The sequence below is a fragment of the Micropterus dolomieu genome, linkage group LG15 (genome assembly GCF_021292245.1).
Source record: "Micropterus dolomieu isolate WLL.071019.BEF.003 ecotype Adirondacks linkage group LG15, ASM2129224v1, whole genome shotgun sequence".
NCBI lineage: Eukaryota > Metazoa > Chordata > Actinopteri > Centrarchiformes > Centrarchidae > Micropterus > Micropterus dolomieu.
The window spans coordinates 11,881,537-11,900,609 of NC_060164.1; the positions used below are offsets into that span (position 1 = coordinate 11,881,537).

General features: G+C 38.0%; 1 protein-coding gene across 1 annotated transcript in view; it reads left to right on the plus strand.

Annotated features, from left to right (window-relative positions):
- Positions 1 to 19,073, plus strand: part of eys (eyes shut homolog) — a 276,707-nt gene that overhangs the window by 180,936 nt on the left and 76,698 nt on the right. The window contains exons 29-34 of the mRNA XM_046071407.1: positions 4,704 to 4,800; positions 5,301 to 5,408; positions 7,183 to 7,328; positions 14,103 to 14,274; positions 14,614 to 14,692; positions 15,156 to 15,355. Coding sequence (XP_045927363.1) covers positions 4,704 to 4,800; positions 5,301 to 5,408; positions 7,183 to 7,328; positions 14,103 to 14,274; positions 14,614 to 14,692; positions 15,156 to 15,355 — 802 coding nt within the window. The remainder of the gene's footprint in view (positions 1 to 4,703; positions 4,801 to 5,300; positions 5,409 to 7,182; positions 7,329 to 14,102; positions 14,275 to 14,613; positions 14,693 to 15,155; positions 15,356 to 19,073) is intronic.

Consider the following 19,073-nt stretch of genomic DNA (forward strand, 5'->3'; position numbering starts at 1 on the left):
GCAAGCTCCACCAATCAAATGGCTGAAGGCAGCCTGTGTGCAGCCTGGGAGCCAAAACTTGCAGCACAAAACAGTCGCCAAAGCACTCCCTACATCTCATGGAGCTTATTGCTGTAAGCAGAGGGTAACAGCCGAAGGCGACCTAGATGAGTGCATCTGGCATTTGTACCAAGTCAGAGTACTCTTTCATTTAGATTATGACAGCTGGGCAGTAGAGGACACTGTTAAGAGAGGATGTCGTGGTTTACTCAAATTGTAACTTTAAAAAACCTGGAATTTTGGAAAGTGACAGAAGCATGTCCCACACATTTCCAATGGAAACCATGCCCTTTAGCATAGCCAATATTTGTCATTTTTACTGATGATATAGAAAGTTACAATCTCATATTTTTCTCTGTGTTGAAATGTTTAACAGTTACAGTCAACTACAGTTACTAGCTAAAGGTGCTATTTCTGTCCTCTACAGGCAGATGAAGAATTAAAAACAAACACTGCAGTATTAGACTGTATTAACATTTCATGTTTATATGGTGAACATGTTCAAACAAATGCATATTGGTAGTTACATATCTATTAGATTTTATATCAGCTCCCAGGTTGTTCCACATGGCTCCTAACATCTTCTCCTTTGAACAAGAGTGGAGGATGATCACAGTCAAAGCTGGAATAAAAAATACATTGTAATATTTTTCATTTTAAGGTTTACTACCTTTGTGCAGGTGGCCTGAGATAAATTTTAACTTGTTTATTTGTGTATAACATAAATATTAAAAAACATGGTATCAAACATTTTCATTGACAAAAGACCCTAAATTAATCCTATATATATGTATAGTAGTCCTGTTAACACCAAGTAAAGTTTAATACAAGTAAACATTGCTACTCTCAAAATTTTATTTGATCTATTTTTAAATCAGCAACTTAGTTTGAGACAAGTAAAACAGGAGAAAAAGAACAATTTCAGGTGTGAGCATTGTTTAAACCAGAGAGTAGCTGTGGTTAAGCACTTGCGCACCACTATAAGAAAGAGGTTAGTGTCTACATTTACACATAGTGTATAAAAATAGGCCTGGGGCTGCAATAGCTGTACAGTAAACACATTTCTTTTAAAAGCTCGGTGTTTAATCATTTTGTGCTGTCATTAGCAGTGCATAAGAGGTGGTCCAGGTGTGTAGCAGTGGGGTAAATTGGCTGCAGTTGCTGGTGTTTACATGCAAAGAGATTTCTATTCTTAACCCACTTATTCAAGTAACCCAGTTTTTGGTCAGTGCGTGTGAAGGACTCACAAGCATGCTGAACCCCTTGATTATGAGAAACACCCCTATGGTGACAAATCTGATATCTGGTTTGTCTGTCCATTTATCTTTTGTCTAAGGGTTGTTTGTTTGGTTGATTTACTTTTTGGAACTGACGGCTATATTACATATCTTTTCATTCAATAGAATCTTACAAAAGCAATAAAATAGACAGCAGGTAAATTATGTAACAGGAAATCAAAAACAAACCGAGACGTATGGCAACACTTGTCTCTGCAGTGATGAATCAGTGTGGCATATTCTTTTTCATATGCTTTTGTTTTTTGCTTTCTGTGCGGACAGCCACAGCGTTCGCACATTTTTCATGTCAACAAAAAAACCATGCCAAGCACATATACAGCACTATAATGTTAGTCATTTGTTTCCCTTGTATAAGAAGGAAGTTCTTGTTCATTCACTGACAGCAGCATACTGTTTTTGCTGACGGGCCACTTGGGGACCACCAAACAAGGTCATTACAGATATAAAATCTCTAGGTTCCTGTGTCAATTTTCAGTTTATCATCAAACATTAGAGAAATATTCCATCACTTAGTTTTAAAAGAAAACTCAATCAGTGAAATTAACTAACGACCTAAGCGTTTTATTATTGGATTCACTCTCCCATCTTATATCTCATCTCGACCTTATCACATCACCCTCCAATCACTCTGGAGAACCATTTGTATGAATGGTCTGAATTATGTGTGAGGTGCGCACACATTCTCTTGTTATATACACCAGTATATATGTGGGACATGGTGTACAGTATGTTTGTTTTTTGCAAACACATCATTTATACATCTTGCCCTTGGTGTTAAAAAAATTACATGGATTATCATTGTGATTTGATTAGAGATCAAACACAACACCACAGTCCAGTTTTGTTGAATCTTTGACGGGTGGTTGCATTTGTGCACTGTATTGTGTCATAAGAATCATCACACCAAATAGATGCAACAACAACAGAACTCAATGCAATTCAACTGACAGAAAACCTGGAATGATTATTGGCTGTGGTTACAGCAATGAAAATCACACACAGATTAAGCGATCATGTCTGACATTTCATGCACTGTATGACAGCACACAGAGACAACGGTCATAATCTATATTGCACAAGCTGTGGGTAATATAATTTTAAATGACCCCTCTGAGAAACTGTTACATCAGACTGACAGCAGCTTTGATAAGAAGACTATAGTCACAATTGTGGCAGTACAAAACAAATTCTCACTCTTAAAATGAAGACATCACTCATATTCCAATTGAAACGTCCATCAAAGTTAGTTCGCTATCCTCTGGGGATTACCTACAATTTCTTCTCCTCGGAGACATTCACTGGCAGGAGCAGTGATCACATACTGTTGCTCCAGCAAGATGATGGAATGACTACGTGAGGATGCGCCTTGGGTATCCCCCTCTGTATTCTGTCAAAGAGAAGCCTCCAGTCTCTGCTACTGGCAGAAGATGCATTACATTCCGGTGACATTCGAAATAGTCCCCGAGGTGCTCCACCATTGCTTTGACTGACGGACCAGCTTGGGAAACCTGTGCTGTCCCATAATTCACCAGATGCTCTGTGCTCTCTGTGGTCTCATGGATTTCCCTCTCATTCTTATGTCCCAAGATGCACAGAGCTGTGTCATTTTCTCTAGTTCTACTGGGAATGTGTCTTTCTTTATTTTAAACATAATGATATACAATATAGCTCATTAAAACTGCTCGGTGAGAGTAGCCAGGAAAGCTCCATCCAGTTGTTAATCCATTTTTATTCAACAGCACTTAATAATCAACAGTACTTCATCTGGCTGAATAGCAAAACACAAATAATGGCTTACACTTACTGTATCTGCCCTGAGAATTTGTGGTTTCCAGTAGATTCTGAAAGCACTGAAATGGGAAAAATCAGTTGCCATTACATTATGGTATCATTACATACAGGACAGGAGACAAGAGACTGTCAGACTTGTATGAAGAAGTAGTTAAAAATTATTAATCTAATTGCCCCAGGTTTCACATTTGCAAGATTAAACTCTATGTGCTTGTCTCAAAAATAATTTTAAACCTCATCATTGTTAAGTCCTCTCAGCTGATAATTCATACTTACATGAGCCAAAATCCATTATAGTTCAAATATATGTACAACTAACTTCAATCAGCGGGAGTAACATTATGAGACAAGGAACCAATAACAGCACTACCACCCATTATAAGCTAGTTTTATTAACCCTTTGTTACATGCTTGTATTGCCTTTAATTATGCGTGGCAGATGGTGCACTGCAGGGACAACACAGTAGTAGTCTTTAGAAGTCTGAGCTCAGTGTTTGGAAGGAGAATTGTACAGGAAATTGTATCTCTCTGCCATTACTCATACCACGGCAAATGCAATGGCAGAAACAGACATCAATGGCTTGGAAGCAAATTATGGCCATAACAAATCAATAGCTTGATTTCTTATCCTTGGTATTCTGGATGCTAAAGCCTGAGTGTCATATCAGTCATTTTAGTGTGTGAAAGTGCAGTTTTTTAACATTTGAAATTGAACTTATTGAATTTGAGCAGTTTGAGTATAGCATTTAATATTGTGTACTTTAGAAAAAGAAATATATAATGGAAATATTAATTTTTAATTGTACAACTTTACTATTGTAATTTTAAAAGAGGAGAATTCAGACACAGTAATTAAGATGGGTGGTTTTCAAAGTAAAATACGCCAGTGGTACAAATTTAGTGTCATTTAAATTTCAACATATTCTGTAGTAATTGAATTCAATTGGGTTTTCGGTTGCTTATAGAATTCTAATTTTTATGGCCATTATTTGCTTCCATACAATGGTGCATTCTTTTTTTTTCCTGAACTCATTTAGTTTGACTTGTTCAGCAGAAAATCATCTTATGGACCAGATGAAGACCAAGTGCCAGACGAATACCTCTGACAGGCAGCAACATTACAAGCTCCCAGGCTGCTTTCAAAAGTACAACAAAACATCCATGCTGATCTGCTTAGCCATCCTGCCCCTCAACCCCCTAATGAAAGAGGGCAAAAGAGCTCTTGGGCTTAGCCTCTCCCTCTTACCCTAACTTAACAAGATGTCCCCCTACTCGCTCACTTTCTCTCACACACACACAGAGACACATATGCACGGTTGCACATGCAGACACACACCTCCCAAAGCCCAAACCACTAACCCTCAGACCAATCTGTCTGTGGCACTAAAGTATTATTAGACTTACACACTCTCAAAGGGGAAACAGTGAGTGCTGAGAGCTGGAAGATGAGATATGCTACAGGGGCTGCTAGTTCCATTAAAATGGCATTCACTGGGGCCTTTGTTATCATCGGCCCTGACGTTTTCAGGATGTAGTGGGGCTTGCTGATCCATGACCATCTCATCTATCTTTCAGGATTTGAAGGAAGTTGGTGTGAAATTGACACCAATGAGTGTAGCTCAAATCCATGCCAAAACCAGGGCGACTGTGTGGACCGGGTCAACAGTTACAGGTAAAGAGCATTACCCATAACCAGCTTTTCATTTCTTTGGAGGCAAGAAAATGTGAGGCTTTGCAGTGATAGACTTTAAACATTAGTAAATCCAAAGGATCAGCACCTGAACAATCATTCATGTGCAGGTTTCAGACCATTATACTGTAATTTTGATAGTAGATAAACCATGAGCTAATAGATTTGTTCTGAGCTCATGCACTTTCTTTAAATTTATTGTAATGGATTTAGTAATGCAATGTACCATTGCAGGTCAAATTGTTAACCGTCTCCAAAAAAATTATTTTTGCCAGGCAGCCTTTAGGTTTAGTTTAACAGTCAGAATCCAGACTGTTGTTACTGTACTGTATGTGCAATCAGAATAAATATGTGTAATTAATATCATTGAACTTCTAATGATTTTTTTTTTTTTGCTCTCTGCATGTGCCAGCAGGAAACCGATAGATCTTCTATTTTCCATCTGAGACAAAATATCAATTTTAATGATTTATCTTTTCTAGCTGTGAATGTAATGTGGGATTTTCTGGCCTTTACTGTGAGGAAGACATCAATGAGTGCGCCTCTAGCCCTTGCCTCAACGCTGCCATTTGTCAAGACCTTGTGAACGAGTAAGTGTGAATAGCACTCCTTTTTTTGCTTCTGCTTTGCGCCATAGCCTCTATTCATTTTGTGCCTTTTAATATTGCACATATCAGTAAAGGCCAGGCAGAATTAATTGCCTGAGTTTGTTTTGAAAGGCAAATTAACAAAAACGTTCTCTAAAGAAAGCACATGCGCTCCTCTTCAAAGTGTTCTGGCTTATATAACAAGTCTGTCTTCATCCTTGACACACATAAGCTGCTATTCTAAAGACAGAGAGCGAATTCAGCAGGAACACATCATGTATCTAGATTGGGCTTTACTCCACTGGTGCTTCTTTCTGCTGTGCTTAATGGGAGCCCCGGGGCTTCCAGGCTTAGTCGGACAGATGGGTAGAGAAGTCCCAGGGCCAATTTGAGTCCTAAATGGTTTGTCTCCAGTTTGTCTCCCGTCATGATTTTCCTCCCATGTGACCCGGCCCTGCTCAGAGCTCTCCTCTGATTGCACAGTCCAGGGAGTTCACATCAGGTGTGTTTTAACCTCGCTGCGCACTGCAAACCCTACACATGTCCCCATCTCCATCTCCCTGACCCAACCAGTCCACGTGTACTGTGGCGATGAATCACCTCTTCAGTATACTCATCTCCTTACTGCCACTTACCCATCATTTTTCTTAAGACGTTATGAGTTCCAATATGCAACTTAACTAATTGTTATTGACAAGGAGACTAGGGTGTGATAGAGTGTAATAAAGAAAGTATTAGCTCTTATGACAGTGATGTCTCATAACTCTATTTCTATAACTCTATTCTCTATTTCAGTGCTGTTCATATTATGTCATATTGTATACTGTATACCAATACACCTACCTCAGGTCATAAGGTCATAGGTCTTATTTATTTTTTCCAGCATCCTTTGCACTGTGCTCCATCACACCGTGTACATGTGTACATGTATGCATGTATGTGTATGTGTACCTGTATATCATATCCACCTTCAACATGTACATAATGAGAATAGTTTACTCTTGCATCCTTTGCACTCTGATCACTGCGCTATTTGTCAATATGTCTATATTGTTTTGTTCATAGTGTGTATATTAGTGTTGTCTATTCTGTAGTTTGTGTCTGATTTTATTTTATTATTATTTTATTATTGTGTTATGGTATTATTGTATAAGTAAGCACATCGTGAACAATGTACAATCCTGAGTCAAATTCCTCGTATGTGTACGTACCTGGCAATAAAACTGATTCTGATAACAGTCCAGCCTTCAAAGTTTACATAATTAGCCAGCGCAGTTCAGTGGTGCCAGATGACGCACCTGGTTTAATGATGAAAAATTATATTTAACTAATCAAAAGATGTAGTTTAGATTTTAGCACAGAGCTGTTTAATCACATGTTTCCTTATTATTCCACTTGCTAACAGGATAACCACCTCCTCTGAGGTGTGTGGTCAGGGGATATTAGACCCAACAACAGCTGCAGAGAGGGATCTGAATTAAGTAAACGGCACTATTGGGCAGGTTAAGCTCTTCCCTTTAGTAATAAGTCATCAAACATAATTCAGATGAAGTTACACACAAGGGGAACTTAATTACTGTCATATTGTTATATTTTGTTTGAAGAGCTGCCGGTCAGTTTGAGAATGAGAAATGTGTCTTAATGTGTAAATGAAGTGTGTGCTCATTTACAGAAAACATTTCTGCTTATTTTAAAGTTACAGTAAGCGCTAAACATAAAGGTGTGCTATAATTACTGTCTACAATCTTCCCTTTCCTAATGATCACGTCTTCCTTAGGTTCCACTGCATTTGCCCTCCTGGTTATTTTGGAACGCTGTGTGACCTGGATGTGAATGAGTGTGAAGTTTCACCTTGCCTACACGAGGGCATCTGTATCAACACGCCCGGGGGCTTCAAGTGTGTCTGTCGCCCTGGATACTCAGGTAGCTCTTTTGCCCTAAGGTGACATGAAGATCAATATGAGAGTCTAAAAAGCTTACCCCGACTGCTGCGGCCGCACACTATTGAGGCGACTCTTGACACAGATCTGGCTTAGTGTAAAAAAAAAAACTGCTTCACAATGCTTGCTTTTAATTAGCCTACCTGCCTCTGCAAGATACAGTGGCTGCTCTTCAGTAAAGATAACAAGAGATAAATTCAAGTCACCTGTTTTATCTGATGAAAACGTCTCAGTGTCTGTTAGTTGGCTTTAATTCATTTCATCAGTCTCTTTAGTCTCTCAACGCTATTGTTGTTTTACTTCAAACCATTTGTCTTATTTTCCACTCAGACAGATATCAAGCTATTCTAGCGTGCAAGTGTGTGTGTGTGTGTGTGTGTGTGTGTGTGTTGTGTGTGTGTGTGTGTGTGTGTGTGTGTGTGTGTGTGTGTGCACTATCTAAAGCCGATTCTTGTCAGGTACTGGGAAGATTAATTTCATTTGTCTTCCACACTGTATCATCAATTTATCCTTCCCCAGTTGAGAGGGGGGCGGGGGGAGGAGGTAAATCTCAGAGGTATTGCTACTCTGGAGAGCAGAACCTGACACGCGTGGCCCAATTCCCACAGAAGCTGCTTTTATTATTAGGCCTACGAACAGCATAGTACAAGTCATTACTTTTTCTGTTGCTCTAAGCTCATCTGAGGAAACAGGGTTCCCCAAGAGAGCAAGCGGCCAGAGGATGCAGTTTGGATTGGCTCAAACCAACTAGAACTCGCACAAAATATTTGCTCTAGGAAGACGTGTAAGAGCATTGCAACTTTTCACAAAAACACAAACGAGTTATTGGTGCAACTCTAGTTGTGTGTGTGACTTATTTCTATTCTAGGCTAATAGTAAATATATCATCTCAGATGTATCACATTTTGCAGGCTTTTGGAATTGATTGAATTGTTATTCTGCTTCGTTCACAGTGTGCCATCTCTTCTGTTGCTGAAATCCTATAACATGATGGTCTCACTTGATAGTTTTTATCATATTATTTACTGAAGTCATCAGGAAAGTCAAGGAATGTTTTTTTGCATATCAAATTCCAAAATTAATTTTGACTGTACCATTTGAAGCTGCTTACTAATAAATCCATCTAGTGCTATATCTACTCACTTTCTTGGACGTGATTAAGCAGTAATGACATTTTATTCCCACCTGCATCATTGTCTATATTGAATTTTATTAGTGGTTGGTCAGTGAGTCAGTGCATCTACATTATTTTGCTCTTTTAGTAAATCTTCTGGTTTCAGCATGTCTTCATGCAGCAGTTCTAAGAACAGTGAATTACCTCTCTTTTTTTTGAACTGTTGGAACATTGTTGAGCTTTTTTAAGCTTTGAGAAATAATTGAAGCAAGAAGCCCGAAAATGGTTTTATTCACATTTCTGGCACTCCTGCCTGCTTTTATCAGTATTTTTTACCTTTCTGAAAGTTAGTTTGACCCACTTAGAGGGAAGACATTAAGATTAAACTGGTGCTTTTTTATCTTACAATGTTCTTCACTTCTTACCAAGTCAGGTGTCAATATGAATCACTTGTACATTTTTTCAACACTATGAAACCTGCTGTCTTTTCAGCTGCCTAGATCTGAACTGTCTTATCATTATTTGGGATGTATTGTCTATAAGGCTCTGCGATCCTAATAATGTATTATTTAACTGTGCATAGGCGTCATGTTCTGTACTGAGGTCAGAAGTCATTACAGCGACATGATTAATGGGTAATCTTATTTATATAAATCACAGTTTAAGCACACTATTCGTCACCTTCTCTTTTCTCTTCTTCACCCGTCATTAAGGAGCGTGTTCCCTTGAGTGATAGTACAGTGCAATCAGCACATTTTTGCAGCTTCCTCAGTCAGCACATTGTTGGATGATGATGTTCTGGCCCTCGCAATCTTGTTTTCTCTTAAGGCTTCAGTAAGTCCAGTCTTTTGCTGGGTGACCTTGATGAATAGTATTTGGTCATTATTATTTGTGTCTTTGCCACTGAGCCTCTGCAGAGATCTGTTGCTTTGGAGATGGAGGGTACATTCACCCTGAGTGGAATAAGACAGACTGCTCGTGCAAACATTTCAGTTGAATGTATTATTATTATCAACTGAAGACCAAGACAGTTCTTGCAACTGGGAGATAGTTAGTTTATGACTTATACATGGGGTTTGGGGGCTTAGTGCTTAAAATATATGAATTATTTTCACAGAAGCAGAACTGTCAATACAGCAATGTGGCAAGAAAACAGTCAATCTACAAGTCTCAATTCTTTTGATTTCAGATTATATATCCTTCTCTCACTCATCCATCATGTGATAGTGAACAAACAAGACACTCTGTAGTCTAGTTGTAATCACTTCTGTTTGTTCATCTTAGAAAGTATTGGATTTTTAACGCTATTTCAGACTGTGGTTGACCAGTCTGCAGCATTAAATATTCTGTATGTTTAGACTGGGTGTAAAATGCCAGCCCATAAATATTGTATGACTTCTAAGCTAAATAAAAACATCAACATACATAATGTGAGCATCAGAGTATGGATAATGTGAAAAAAGTATCATAAAAATGTGTGTTTTTATTGAATAAGAGATTTTTCTGCCATTATTTTTTTTATTTACTTTCCCACATCACACTTCTGTATTACATTACCCATAGCACATTTCTGTTCAGTTTCTGGTTCAGGGATTGTTTTTATCCTTTGCAGTCATAAACTGTGAATTTTCCAGTTGCAGTGCAGCTTTCCTTTTGGCTAAATGAAAGAAATCATCAGTTTGACACAAGAAAGGAGCTGTTTTACATTCTGTAACGAGAGAACATGAGGGATTCTGTGTACACTAAAGACTGAAGTTTATTTATTCTCTTTCATGGTAAAACACAGGAGGCAATAAATAAATTCTTGCTCCTGTTGTCACCGCGTTGTCAGCCCAGAGAAGGAAAGCTAACCAGGTGATTAACAATGGGTCAGACATCATTTTTCGTCTCTCCACTCCTGAAGTCTCAACTAGGTTTTAGGGGGAACAGGTTTTTACCACTTGAGTAAAAAACATCACAAAAATGCCCAGTTGTAGAATGAACTACAATTTTTTATTCATCAGCAAAACTATTCACTTCTGTGGATCTCTCTGAAGCAGTACCTGCTATTATTTAGACTACACACAGTCATCAGTGTATTTTCCCAAATGGTGTTGTGATTTGTTGGCAGGGAGGGAGACTCATTTTGACAGTTTCTGTTGTCTAGTGTTTCCCTCACAGCTTGAACACCCCCCCACCCCCCATTTCTTCTATGATCTCATTGCTATTTTTGTGAGGTCTGCATAAATAATGAATATCATCAACTCTCTGAATTAAGCTGACTTACTTAATGAATCTTCAGGTTTATTTTAAATGTGGCTAATGGACAGTGAAGATGTAAGTTGTTTTGAGGATAATTCATGTGTTCCCACAGTTTGTATGGAGGATTGTGTCTTGATAGACATGGTACTGTGAAGTCGCAGCATTAAGGATATACAGCTCTTATAGTGTGTGACACACTTTTCCATTAGTTCAGTGCTGCACATCACTGAGTCCTCTCAGGGACATTAAAGGGGCCAACTATTATTGCAGAATGCACCATTCTTCTAGTGATCTAGGGTCATATACTGTATATCATGTACTTATTAACAGTGTTGGGCAAGTTACTCAGAAATTGTAATATATTACTATTTACTTATTACTCCTTCAAAAAATAATATTATTACTTTACTTATTACTGGGGGGTCGCTAAACTCGACAACCCAGCTATATTCTTACTTTGGACAGGTTTGTGCAGCAGTGTTCATGAGAGAGAGAGGAGATACTGCATGAATATATGCTCCTCAATCAAATACGATTTTAGTGGCGGTGTTGATAATTATCCAAATTATAATTAGGCCTATGGGAAACACTGCTTTCACTACCTTCCCCCTTCACCCCCAAACAAAGCCTCTCTCCCGACTTTTTAACTAATATCATATTCATAACAGCAGCAAGGAGTGTAGTTTTTACAAAACATATAACGTATATAACGTATCTTTACATCACCGACTGAAATAAAATTCTAAAAAGCAAGTAAATCCCGTCTTTTGAACAGCTGTTTTTCTGCACATGTAGCCTATTTATAAGAGCAGTATTCAGTACTTTTACAAACATTACGTTAACGCCACTCTCTCCCAACGAGTCCAGGCATCAGTGACAGTAGCTGCCGGAGTTTCTTTCTGTAAGTTTCATGTTGCTGTGCTGCTTCAGCAGAGTCTTCAATAAATCAGATGTACAATTGTTCGCGGTTGCACAGAGTTTACAATAGACAACAATGTTCTTTGCATCTTAGACTGTGACACAATCTTGGCAGTAGCTACTTACAGCTGTGAAAAGAACGCCTCTCTCCCTCGTTCTCCTTTCTTCCTTTAATTTCAGCTGACATGAACAAAAAAGTCCGGTCCACTGACCATGCATTCACGTCAAGGATGGTGCATTCAGTAACACAGTAACGCAGGGTAACTTGCATTAGTAACTGTAATAATATTACTGTTTTAGAGAAGTAATTGGTTATACTACTAGTTACTGGAAAAAAGTAATAATATTACAGTAACGCGTTACGGCCCAACATTGCTTTTTAATGATCTGATTTATTTGGTTTGTTTTGTTAAATATGTTTAAAGAGGTCATATTATGCTTTTTGGCCTTTTCTCTTTCCTTTATTGTGTTATATATCTTTTTTGTGCATGTTATAGGTTTGCAAAGTGAAAAAGTCCCCCCTGAAGGGAGTTACCATCTCCCACAGAATACAGCTTGACTGTTTACTTCTGTAACCTATTTGCTACACTTTGTAACAATTGTTACAATGCTCACCTAGCGGCTAGTGTGACACACCCTAAAAAACGTATGAAAGATAAATTTGTTACAAATAAGTAACTCACCACTGTGAAACGTCTTCTAGGTTGCGAAGCTGGTTCGGGTTGTTCTGCCTCTGTTTCGGGATCATGTCTGGCTGAACTGAAGCCATGGTTACCGGCTAAAGTGGCTTTGTTCTAAATCACACTACCTTTAAATTGCTTTTTTTACTTGATAAACCCCAAAGATATTCAAGGTGGAAAGAGTTCATTCTTGGCATCTTTGCTTAATAAATTACTTAAATGATCAATCAGTTATCACAATTGTTGCGGATTCTTTTCTTGTTTAATTGACTAATCATTTCAACTCTAGTTTAGATATCAGTGAGTTTATCTGTCATTTTCCCTTTCTTAGATATTTGTGGTTATATTTCTATATATTCATATACTGCATATAACAAACTGTCTGTTCCTAGTCATTAACCTTTCTATCTTCAGTGCCATAAGCCCTATCCATTCTCTGTTTAAACAGTATTTTCTAGAAATTTGGTTTGGTTTGGTTGGGAAATTTTGGTTGGAACTTCCACTAGAAGATAATATTTCTGCTCCAACAAGAAACCAAAGGATGTTTCTCTGTGTAATAATTAATGAAGTGTCAAACAGAATCATGACACGCAAGTTGAGCCACTTTGAATTATGTGTCTCATAGTGAACCCTTTTCATTTAAAGCATTCAATGTGTATATGTTGTCAGTAATAAGAGAATAGTATGTGAGCAAGAGGTAACTTGAGGCAAAAAAAAAAACTTGAGCTACAGTTGCAATGCCAGTTAACTGCACACAGCACGCTCATGTTTACCATCCCTGCCAGTCTGTGATCACTTTATATCAAAGGTTACTAAAGAGACCAGAGAGGAAAAACATGTCTTGCCGGTGAGGCAGCTTTTTTTGGACTTTATGCTCACTGCTGTTAGGAGACAGTACTTTGCTCTTAAAGGACCACACCGGTGGTTTTGCATGGTTTAATCTGTTAACTACAAATTGTATACTGTGTGTATATATATTTCTCTACAGTATGATTGTCTCTACTTTAGAGTCAGAGTTAGTCACGATGAAGGTTGAGGTTACAATACAATTACAAAATTACATTGATGTTAGTGAATAAACAGTACCCTAGTAAGAAGTGTGACCAAGGTGAAAACACATCCTTTAGATTTATTGAAAATAATGATTGAGGCTGAAAAAGCAGTCTACATAGTCAATGGGATGTTCAATTTTTCATATAATCATAACACAGCTTGAAAATGGCATGTAGTATACACCCAATGGTTATGCTTGGATAGGATAAAGGTTGTGTATTTTTCTTTTTTATTGTGATCAACAAATCCCATGAAAAGACATACGCCAACAATGAATTTATCCTGATAAGTCTTTGTAGCCACAGCCTGATACACAGTAGATTTTCTCTGCCATAGATCATGACTATTAAAAACATAAGAAGAGCTATACTGATACATTTTGTCAGCATATTCTCTCATCGCAGTAAACAAAGGCAGTGTAGTTTATTCATCTTAGTTTGTCAAACCAACAAAACAGTGTAAAAATAGGACCATGTCCTGGAGCATGTGCAGTAACGTCTACAGAGATCCAAAACTCAGTCTTTAGGTTGTTGGTTTAGTTTACGAAGACTTGCATAGATGTTTTGAGGTTATAAACTAAAATTGAACCCAGACTTGACAGAGGAATCAAATGTTCTTCTCCAACTCTAAAGCTCTTTTTATCAGTATTTATTGATCTGTACAGTTTGATCACTGAAGTATTTAAATGACCTTTCTCTTATTACGTTGTTAAATATGTAACATTGTACTTTTAATATGCTTCATTTTCTAGGGGTACTGTGTGACGTTAACATCGATGAGTGTGTTTCAAACCCATGCCGAAATAGTGGAAGATGTATTGATGCGCCTAATCGATACCAATGCTTGTGTCCGGATGGCTTTAGTGGGCTCCACTGTGAAACCAACACTGATGAATGCATGTCAGCACCTTGTCTTCATGGGAGGTACAGATTTTCTCTGTCATTCAAAACAGCAAGACTGCAAATAGGGCAGAAATGGCATGGAATTATTTTTAATTACTTGCCTGCACACGTGAGTGGAGACATATGTCACATGTTGTAAGTAGCTAATGTGATGCATTCACAGGTTCTCTCAATAGACTAAATTTTAGTCATTATTTCCATTGAAGGGGAAAAACTCATTCATTCAAAAGGTCTCTCTCTAAGGATTCTGCATGAACTACACAGCAAAATATCTGCATTTGAATGTTTTTTAGTCAATTTCATACAGTAGGATTATTTTGATTAATCAATTCTAACCCCATCTGTTGTGGCCTTTTTCAGCTGTAAGGATGGAATGTATTCTTACTCCTGTCTTTGTGAATCTGGATGGACCGGCAGCAGATGTGAAACAAACATAGACGTGAGTTGAGCTTAATTAATAAACCTTCTGGAAGTGAACAGGATAATGTCAGAAGAATTTTGAAATCTATGTGTGGCCTTTGGTATCACTAACTGTATTGATTTTTCTACAAGGTAAGTCAAGTAACAACCAAGATCTTGTAAGCATTTTGTAAATACCTGATTAAAATAATTGCTCAGTGTAATGCCTAATTGATTTAAAACACAGCTTGTGCTGGACTCTAGAGATAAAACATTGAGTTTCTAACAAGGTCTCTGTGCATTTAGTTGAATGGACAATCTGATCATCTGCTTTTTAACTAGGCTACTAACAATTTATTTTAAGTTTTTTTGTCCTTTTGTTAATCATGCATTATGCATGTTAGATAGTAAATCATACTCTATATTGTTATATCTGTAAAATATTGAGTATTATTGGTACAGGCTCTCCCTCCTGTAAATGCTTGATGTCTTTTTATTTACAGGACTGTACCTCCATTCCCTGTTTGAATGGAGGCTCATGTGTGGATCTCATTGATAAGTATGCGTGCTTTTGCCAGGATGGTTACACAGGGAAAGTTTGTGAGAATGATATAGATGTCTGCAAAGACGCCACTTTTAACGTCTCACTGTGTTTCAATGGAGCCACCTGCCTTGACGGTGAAGGGTCAAACTTTACATGCAGGTGAGTTGGTTCACTGGATATTCAATTGTTTTGATATCATAATACTGAAACTTTCCCTGGATGGAGTCACTGTAATATGAGTTGATTGGAAGAACATGCCTTCCTGAGTGGAGCCGGTGTGGATAGTTATAATATGTCTTCGTGCGTAGGACATTTAAACTGTCATGACTCACCAAAAACCAATTGGTTTGTGGACTACAGTTTTGAAGCCTTAAGTTTGGGATTATGGCCATCGCCATCTTGTTTTTTTGGAACCAGAAGTGACCATATTCAGATGAGAGGGTGGATCTTTGTTAGCTAGCTTGGTGCATCAGTAATTCACGTTAACTGTGATATTAATTTTGGCCGCAAGTTTTTGGCTATATGCTTAAAACAAAATGAACTTACTGGAAAAATTAACAGCCAACTCCTTAGAGTTGTGTTTTAGTACAACCAAATGCTGAACAAGACATTTTTAGGCAAGCAAAATGTTACAATTAACTTATATGAACTGAGAACACACTATGAAAGTTCATACACGAAAATCTCAACAGCACCCAAAAACAAGTTCACGGCTAGTTAAATGTAAAGAGTGCAGTGGATACAATTCGCCTATCTGAATGATAGGTCGCCTGCAGCTTGTCAATCAAAAGATTTTGTAGGGCGGTATATTGCCTCTCCAAAACTGAAAATACAATAGCAATAGTGTAGGGAATGGATTAAACTTTGTATTAATCTACTCTAACGTGACCTGCAATCATTAGCATGTTTGAATTCAAGGCCAAGAAGCACATCATTAGCTAACTTGCTGAAATTAGCATGAGGGTTTACAGTTACGTTTTACGCAGTTAGGCCTCATCCTAAAACCCTTACTCTTGTAATGTTAGAAGTGAAAACATTGAGAATTAAAGCTGCAAGCAGCGTTGGGCAGGCCCTCGCACGTGTAACGCGTCGGGGCGTGAGGCTGCCGCGCTGCATATTCTGGAGCTCTGCCGGTGCGGCTGTGAATTTGCTACGCGATTCGGACGCTGCATGAAGGCGTTAAACGTCACTTCTGTGTCCCCTTTGTGGCGCTACATAGCACTTGGTGCTATGACTAGAAATGAATATTGGTGTGTAGATGTGTTTGAGGCCGGACAGTTATCAAGCACGTAAAGTTTTGTGCAGATGTGAGCATGTATACTGAAGTTACAACAACTTCCTGTGTCATGGCGAAGAGTTGATCTTTGACGCCACGCCATGGACACGCCCATTGACGAAAACTAGGAACTAGCTCCACACTGCAATATGACAACAACGCTGCTCCTTTATTTCAATGTTTTCTATATGGATCATCAGCTGGTGCTGACCTTTTTACCAGGGACATGAAGTTGAAAACATTAAAACAACCAAACAACTCTTTAAGCTAATGTTAAGGTTAGCTTAATTATGAATCTAGCTACAGCTGCCAGTGAAACAATCGGTCGCTGGAATTGAGAAGCCTGCTTTTGTCTTTTTCGTTCAAAGATCTATTTTTTCAAAAATTATAAAAACAATTGGGGGTGGTAAATGTGTCACCGTTATCAACGTAAACTGCATATATGTGCGTGCCGTAAGCAATAATAAACAGTCAATACCCTAATATTGGTTTGTTATAACATGACACATCACATGTGAACATTAGGAAAATACATCTGAATATGCATCCTCCCTAAAATTGGTGTCAGTGTTATAGGACGTAGGAATTTTGCTTTTCTCTAGCTAAAATGCATCTTGTCTCACAATAACAGTGTCTACAATAACTATGTGAACTCAAAAACAGTAGCAGTCTTCCTGGTTGGTTGCAAGTGAATCATTACTATTTAATTGCTGACATGCTCTCCCTTGAGTGATGAAGTGTACCCGAATACAAGGTGTATGTACTAAGAATGTGCAGATTTGACACAGCAGCTCCCTGGATGTATTTACAGTTAATTACATTGTCTAACCTTGTGCTGATGTGCTGCTGCATGCTCAGTGTCATGATTTAATGTATCCCAGACTACCAGAACTCCAAATAGGTTGGTGCACTGTATATTGATGCACTGGACTGCCTACTGCCTCAGCACAGCATTTTTTATGTTTATTTAATTGTAGGGTTATATATTTTATTATATTGTGCACACTAAGGACAAACTTAGTGAATACCTTTTAGGCTATCATTGTCCTTTAATGTCCTGCTGATCTGCAATATGATGAAAGTGCACTGTGTGCACTTTCCAGAACAGAGGATTATTTTGCTGAATTTGGGCATCGAATTAAATGTATTGCTGTATTAGTGCGTTATTTAGTACTTTTTGATCAAGTTGTTTGATTTGGGGTTTATTTACAGACATAATTAAAGAGTTTGAGTTATCAATTTAGCTGTTGTCTAATGTTAGTCTGTGTAGTGCTAATTAAAAGATGTGTCTGTCAATTTCAGAGTGGCAGCAGCTGGTGGAGGAACCTACCCTATTGTATACGTTTACTTCACAGACTACTACTTTAAAATCACATTCAAAGTTTTTTTGAGAGGCAAGCAAGTTTTTTACATCAACACGTTTTCCAGTTGAGTGGATAGGTATTGGTCAGACTACTACACTGACTAATGACCTAAAATATAATATCAGTCATATAAGAGGCTCTGTGTCATGCTACATCTACAATTATACAATACAATAACGAGTGTTATCTGCATGTTATATGAGAACTGGTTCACATTCAGTTGTACACCTTTTCAGCAAATTGCCTAAAAAGCACTCCATTCTCTCTCTATTATTGTGGTCAGCCAAGAGCTAAGTTATACAGGAAACCCTTTGCCCATTTTCTGATGTTGTGATGTTAAATGATTAAATCAAGTGTGCCTCACAGATCTTAGTTCACAACATAAATCAAGTTCAAGGAACAAGTAATACCAAGGAATGTTAGCTTCATGAAAATAGCAAGAGTTTGTTAGCATTAACTGAAAGATTAAACAATATTCAGGTTTCTGGTAAATTTGAGAATTCAAAGCTTGTGTCACCTTTTCTGGTGTCAAATATTCCCAAAGATGTTCTGTGAGTTTCGCGGTCTGGTGAATTAGAAATTGATGCAAGCCAGCAGACCTTGGTCTTCCTTGGCCTCAGGTAGCTTTTGATGCATGATCAAGCTCATTGTCCATCTGGAAAATGACTGCTCTTCTACAAAAAACTCAAAGCCAGTGGGGATGACATCTGCAGAGCCGAGTGGTACCTCTCTTTGCTCAAGGTGTAGCTGCAAATCACTAACTCCACAACAGAAAACCATTTCCACACCTAAATATTCCCACTTCGTTTACTTGTGGATTTTATGCACTGCTGAATTAATCCATTCTGTTTTATCTGCCCCTCAAATAAGGTCTCCAAGTTTGTGATAACTGGAGTTTTCAGCAGTGATTTTGGTAAAGAAATCATTAATTAGCATTAATGCCATTAAGGGATAGAGGGCAATATTAATTTAGTCCAACTATGAACAAAAAAACCAGAACCCCTTGTTAAAGAGCAGTGCATTGGCAACATCCTCTGTTAACTTTGCAGAATGGTGTTTTCTCTGACCTTTATCAGGTGAAAAATGTCCTGTGCCAGAACTCCAAAGTACTTTGTCACGGGTGTGTCACTGATTTGTGGATTTGTTGTTGGATTTATTGATAATATTCAGCTGGAAATGTGCAAGTTTGAGTAATGCATTACAATTTCTTTTTTTTCCTTTTTTTTGGAGAGTATCT